Here is a 6,567-nt window from a genome sequence, read left to right as displayed (position 1 = left end):
GACTATGAAATACTGTGTGAGATTCTGTCATCTCTAAAGTGAATAAATTAAACATTTTTTAATATGCAAAATAGTCTTGAAATATTTTCTGTATAATTCTCACGAAATAGTATAGAGAAATGCTTAGTCTAAGACTATCGGTTGTCAAATTTGACCTAACTTCTAGTAATTAACCCACATTTAATTGAACGGGATTAAAATTTCCAGGTAAAAATTCAGTAATATCATGTATTATCTCAATATTTAAGAATCAGATGGTGTCATCGAGATGCCCTGTAGTAAGTCACCTATGCTGAAACGCTGCAAAGAACGGACTCACGTGCCAAGCTCCGCCAGGTGGGCCTTTCCCAAGGACCAGGTGAGGGATGTAATGGTGGCGCTCTAATTTCCAGTGCAGCACGGAGGGGTAGTCGTACCCGAAGTCAGCATCTGGATGAAGAAGCGTGTCGAAAAGCACTGCGACAGGATTGGACGATCGGCCCTCAAGACCCTCAGACAGGTATTCTAAGTCCTGAATGAAATTTTAAAAAGAAAGAAAAAAAGGCATAGTTTTTTGGGGAAAAAATAACACTAAAAAGCAGCTATCACAGCTAAGTGCAGGCCCTTACACTAACCCAGCATTTCCCAGATAGTGTGCTAGAGAACACTGATGTTCCTTGAGACCATAATAGATTCTTCAGTCAAATAAATATTGGAAACGATTGGGTTTCAACAAATCTAATCGGATCCTTTTACTGCAAAACTTGAAGATGCCTGGAAGATGCCTTAACATGTCTACAGTGACCCGGAAGTTATAAAAGCAGCGCTCCCCGAACTTCCATAAGCAGACAGCACCTATTAAACGTCTATCAGGAAACCAGTTGGGAATTCCGCTCTTACCAATTCGGGAAAATAGAAGTAACTCAGCAGAATATATTTACTAATCTAAAAAATGGTAGTCTTGTCTAGAAGAGGATATTCAACTAGGAAACACAATGCTCATATAAGTAGAAAACTAATCATGTTTCAGAATAAAAAAAAAAATTAAAAGGATTGACATGTAAGAAATAATACCTGATCAACAATGGAAAGATGTCTTGCTTCTTCTAATTTACTGTGTAAGATTGTATTAGGATGTATTGCTTCTGATGATAAATATGGTCTGTAGCCTGATAACATATAAGAAAGGCAGATCCCTGAGGGTCCATTTCCTATTTAAAAAAAAAAAAGGGTGGAGAGGGGTGTGTCATGCATCTTAATGCTATTCCTTGGCTTTTCTCCCTCACCAATTCTCAATTTCTCTCAGCTCTTAAAACCAAGTATTCACAAGATTCGGACTTGTGTCTTCACTCCCATTTTCCTAGGTGAGCCCCATGTAGTCGGAACTTCAGCTCTGTGCTACTGACTCCCAGAGTTAGACTCCCTAGGTTGACCTCTTCCCAAAATATATCCCCCGTGTCCACATGCTACTTCTTCACTCCACCTGGAAGACCACTAGTAACATCATCGATGTGTTCACAAGCAATTCATGAGCTCTTGTTTAGGTGCCTTTTCCTTTTAAACACCATCCCTTCTTGACTTATGGCACCAGCAGAATCCTAAGTTAATCAGGTTCTGGTTCTAAACCTGTCTTGTCACCTCTATCCGGTCAGTGTCTTTGTTGTTCTCACTCCTACACCCTCTTCCGAGACAGAAGTCTCCTCCTGATTCTCCTTAAGACTCACCTACCCCCAAATCACGTCACATTCTATATCCAGGTGAGTTTCAGTAACACGTGATCTTCAGCATGTTGGCTGCTCTATTCCAGTGCCCTCCGTCTTCTGATCTGAACCATCTGTCCAGTCCTGTCTCCTATTACTACTTTTCTATGTTTGATATGTTTTAACTAAAATCAAACTGGACTTTGTGTTGAACGCTGGTGAACTGCTTCCATTTCCGTGGTCTCTTTAGTCTGGGTTGCTACTTCTTTATTATCCACATCTATCAAAAATTTAATTCAACTGGGACAACTGCCAGCCATAGGGAAAAAATCCTGTTCCTTGCCTAAGATTTTGTCCCAAATAAGCTCACAGATGTAAATATGAGAAGTAAAATCATAAAGACTATTAAGAAAGCGGGTAATATTTCTACTTAGATTGCTGGAGTGGGAAGCCTTTAAGCATGACGCAAAACTCAAAAGACAAGGAAAATAAATCATTTGCCTTCATAAACATGATAAATGACAAAGAGTGGGAGTTAAGATCTGAGGCAAAGAGCTAAGTTCCTTGAATCAAAAAGACTAAAGAACAGACAGATCAATGGAACAGAACAAAAAGCCCAGAGATAGATTCTCACAAATGTAGTCGACTTCTTTTTGACAAAGGAGAAAAGGCGAGCCTGTGGAGTCAGTCTCTTCAACAAATGGTTCTGGAGCAAGTATATACACACATGCAAAAATATGAATCCAGAGACCGACCTTATATCTTTCACAAAAGTTAAAACAGAGCACAGACCCAACTAAACATAAGAAACAAAATTATAAAACTTCTAGAAGACAACGTAGGAGAAAAATCTAGGTGACCTCTGGTTTGGTAGTGAGTTTTTAGATATAGCACTAAAAGCAGGATCCATGAAAGAAAAAAACTGATAAGCAGGACTTTGAAAAGTTCACATTTTCTGTTCTGCAGAAGACATTGTTAAGAGAATGAAAAGTCCCAGACTGGGAGAAAATATGTGCAAAACATACACTTGATAACATACTTGTTATACAAAGAACTCTTGTATATGAGAGTTCAAAAAGCAGGCAAAAGATCTGAACACACCTCGAAGAGACACAGATGGCAAATACACATATGAAAAGATGCTCAGCATCATGTCATTACAGAACTTCAAAATGAAACCACGGGGTAACACGACACACCTATCAGAATGGCTAAAACCCACAACAGACAATACCAAGTGCTGACAAGGCCGTGGAGCAGCAGGGACTCTCGTAACAGCTGGGAATGCAGTGCCACAGCCACTTTGGAAGACCGACAGCTTCTTAAAAAGCTGAGCATTGTCTTATATGACCCAGCACTCACACTCCTAGGTGTTTACCCACAGGAGCTGAAGATGTAGTGAACATACACAAACCTGCACACGAATGTGTGTAGCATCTGTACTCGCAACTCAAAAGGCAGAAGCAAACAAGATGTCAACAAGTGACTAAACTGCGAAACATCCAGACAATAGAAACCCAACGCATATACTGAGGAAATGAGCTCGTTACGTATGCTCGGGCTGGCGGTGCCACTCGTCGGCCAACTGGGGCAAACAGGACTAGGGGACGGGGGACTGAGGTGCGCAGGTGAAATGAAGGTAGTTCTTCCTTCCAGACTTCCCGACACCGAGCTAGAAGCAGCAGCCATGGTTCCTGGTTGGAAGGCAGCCAGGACAGAAAATAACTGTGGCTAGAAGCTGGACAGTGGACCAGGAGTATGGTCTCCAAGACATCCAGGAGGAGCACTAGGGCAAAAGCTGTCATCTCTAGCCTGTTCCCCAGAGGTGACCAGTGTAGAACGACCTGCTTCCTTCCTTCCTTTCCTTCTTGTGCTGACCGTCCCCCATGCCAGTGAGAGGACAGGGCTTCTCTCTCCTCTGCCCTTTCTGTGAAACGGACTATCAAAGGAACTGCAGAGGCTGCCTGCCACCAAGGTACGTTATGTCCCATGTCTCTTTCTTCAGGTTGCCGCACACTATAGCACTTGCCAACCTCGTGTGCGTTTGAATATTAGATGGAAGATACACATGACAGGGAAATACAAGCACTAAAACAATCATAAAAACTTTTGTAATTCTAAAGTAATTAGGTTTTATTAATAGCTTAATTTTTAATTTCTTATACGCCTATCTGTTGAGGTGGTACAAAGGAGAAATCACAGAAATATTGTGGTTAAGGAAATTCTAAACATCACTGCAGAGGACTACGATGTTCGTCACGGAACCGCGCTGCATCGGAGGGCCATCGTGCGGTAAGACCTCACCCGGCGACGTACACAGAGTGCCCGGTGCGGGGAGGGTGTGAGCAACACTGGGCGTCGTTACTGCAACGCTGTCATATAATCAACGCGACTGACTGAGAGCCGGTGCTTTAAAATAACGTAGCATCAGTTCTTTAATGAAAGGATGTCGCATTTTAACTAGGACCTAATATCAGATAAACCAATTTGTCTCTCCTAAGATTTGATTATTGGTTGCTTTAACATATCAAACCTAACGACACTTCTTCAATACAATCCTAAGAACTTGAGTTATGCAACTGTACATTTACAGAAGTAGTAAGGATCACAACAAATTTAAGAGAGAAAATGCAATAACTTACCTATTATTACCACAGGCAAAGTCACTGATGAATCTTCAAGTAAGGAAGTTTCTTCAACTAATGGCATCGCTTTAACTTTTCGCCCCAAATTATCACCAAAATATTTCACTAAGGAATCAAAAATCTCTCCTTCGGTTTCAGTGTCACTATAGCTTCTTTTTTAAAAAGAAAAACAAACATGGAACAAAGACATAAAAGACATGTAGTCAATTTAGCCTTTAAAGAAAAATCTCTTTACTCAGATTTTATTTAGGCCATGATATATTCAATAGTTCATACACGGAGCAAAGAAAATCCTTCTGATTAATGCTTTCAAATTAATAGCTTAGCTACATGTCAACCTAGACCACGCTGAAATCTTAAATAGCTGCTAATGTCTCTTAAGTGCTTGATAGGCAAGTTCTACGTAAGACAAATCCTAAATAAGAAGCTATCTTTAATAACCAAAAATGTAGTACTGTATTAGAGATTTTTATGGTTCTCTGAGATCTCCAAGGAATAGGTAGTTTCTCTTTTCCTTTTCTCTCAATAAAAAGGGGAGTGTATTAAAGCCTGTATATTTAGAAAGAAGTCACATTTTAAGGAAAGGTTACTGTACTTATAACTTGTGCATTTTGGTAAAAGAAATGAGGTTTACACATTTATTAATTCCCAAAGAGATAGAGATACTGAAACATGGAAAGATCCTAACGCTGGTTCCCAATCTCCCTTCCTTCCCAACCGCCTCTATAGGAATTCGTTTTAGCTCTGAGCGCTCCTGCAATGACGGACGATGATAAACACCCTTTCACGTGCTCATGGGCCATTTATGGGTCTTCTTTGCAGATACAGTCAAATCCTTTGCCACTTTCAAACTGGGCTGTCTTTTTATTGTTGAGCTTTAAAAATTCTTTATGTATTCTGGATTCACGTCCCTTTTCAGATACGTGATGGCAAATATTTTCTCCCATCCTGTGGATTGCCTTTTCACTTTATGTTCTTTTAATCACAAAAGTTTTCAATTATGATCAAGTCCAATTAAGTTTTTTCTTTTGTTGCTGTGCTTTTGTTGTCATGCCTAAGAAACTACTGCCTAATCCAAAGTCACAAAAACTTCAGTGTTTTCTTCCGTAAGTTTAATGGTTCTAGTTCTTACATTTGGCATTTCATCTACTTGAGTTAGTTCTCCATGAGGTGTGAGGCGGGAGCCCCACCTCGTTATTTTGCTTGTGCATGTCCATCTGTCCTGGCACCACTTGCTGAAGAGGCTGTTATTTCTCCTTTGTCTTGGGATCCCATGGAAAACCAAGTGACCATGAATTACATAAAGATTTATTTTGGACTTTCAATTCCAGTGTTAATTTGTTTCTTTGTAATAAATCCTGAAGTGTGGAAGTGAGGGTCCTCCAATTCTGTTCTTTCTCGAGACTGTCTTGGCTATTCTGGGTTCTGTGAAATTCCATACGCTTTTCTGAAAAAAAGACTGCTAGCATTTTGATAGGATTGTACTGACTTTGTAGATCAATTTAAGAAATACTGCTATCTTAAGAATATTATGATTTTCAATCCATACACATAGGATTCCTTTTATTTAGGCCTTTATTTACTCTCGATGATGTTGTGTAGTTTTAAGCATACAAGTCTCACATTTCTTTTTTTATATATATATTTTTCGATTACAGTTGACATTCAATATTATAGTTTTGTCTTGTTTCTTTTCTTAAAATTATTCCTATTTCATTCTTTTTGATGCTAGTATAAATGGAATTGTTTGCTTGATTTCATTTCCAGATAATGCATTCTTAATGTATAGAAATATGACTGATTTTTGTATGCTGATCTTGTATTGTGCAGTATTGCTGAATTCATTTATTATTTTTAGTAGGCGTTTTTGTGTGTGTGGGCCTCAAACAGTTTAACTCTAGTCTATCCCAGGACTCAAGTGGAATAGGTAGAACCAAAGTTTTAGCTTATCTAAATTCTCTGTATCATACAGGCAATTTGTTTTGATTTTCTACTAGTCACTGGTATAAACTATGTGTAATAATCTGTATAGAACCTATAATACTGCTATAAGCTTGCATGGTATTTGATAAATTTAATACTGCTTTAACACAAATATGAAAAACTGAATCAAGAGAAACAAACGAAAAACAAAAATATGGTTCACTGGTTTTACATCAGGCAACAATGAAACACAGGACTACTAGTAAATATTCTTTCTAAAAAATTCAGAGACTAAGTTATAAATTTAGTATTGTTATACA

At 38.8% G+C, this 6,567-nt stretch overlaps 1 protein-coding gene across 1 annotated transcript in view; it reads right to left on the bottom strand.

The window, feature by feature from the left end:
* OSGIN2 (oxidative stress induced growth inhibitor family member 2) overlaps positions 1–4,506 on the bottom strand; it is an 11,219-nt gene extending 6,713 nt beyond the window's left edge. Inside the window, exons 1-3 of the mRNA XM_006924062.3 lie at positions 4,322–4,506; positions 1,054–1,190; positions 320–511 (exon numbers count right to left, since the gene is read on the bottom strand). Of these exons, the coding sequence (XP_006924124.1) occupies positions 320–511; positions 1,054–1,190; positions 4,322–4,388 (396 nt within the window). The 5' untranslated portion in view covers positions 4,389–4,506. The remainder of the gene's footprint in view (positions 1–319; positions 512–1,053; positions 1,191–4,321) is intronic.
* Between the last annotated feature and the right edge of the window lie 2,061 nt (positions 4,507–6,567).

Source organism: Pteropus alecto, unplaced genomic scaffold, assembly GCF_000325575.1.
Source record: "Pteropus alecto unplaced genomic scaffold, ASM32557v1 scaffold87, whole genome shotgun sequence".
Classification (NCBI taxonomy): domain Eukaryota; kingdom Metazoa; phylum Chordata; class Mammalia; order Chiroptera; family Pteropodidae; genus Pteropus; species Pteropus alecto.
This window is presented reverse-complemented; position numbering and strand designations above follow the sequence as displayed.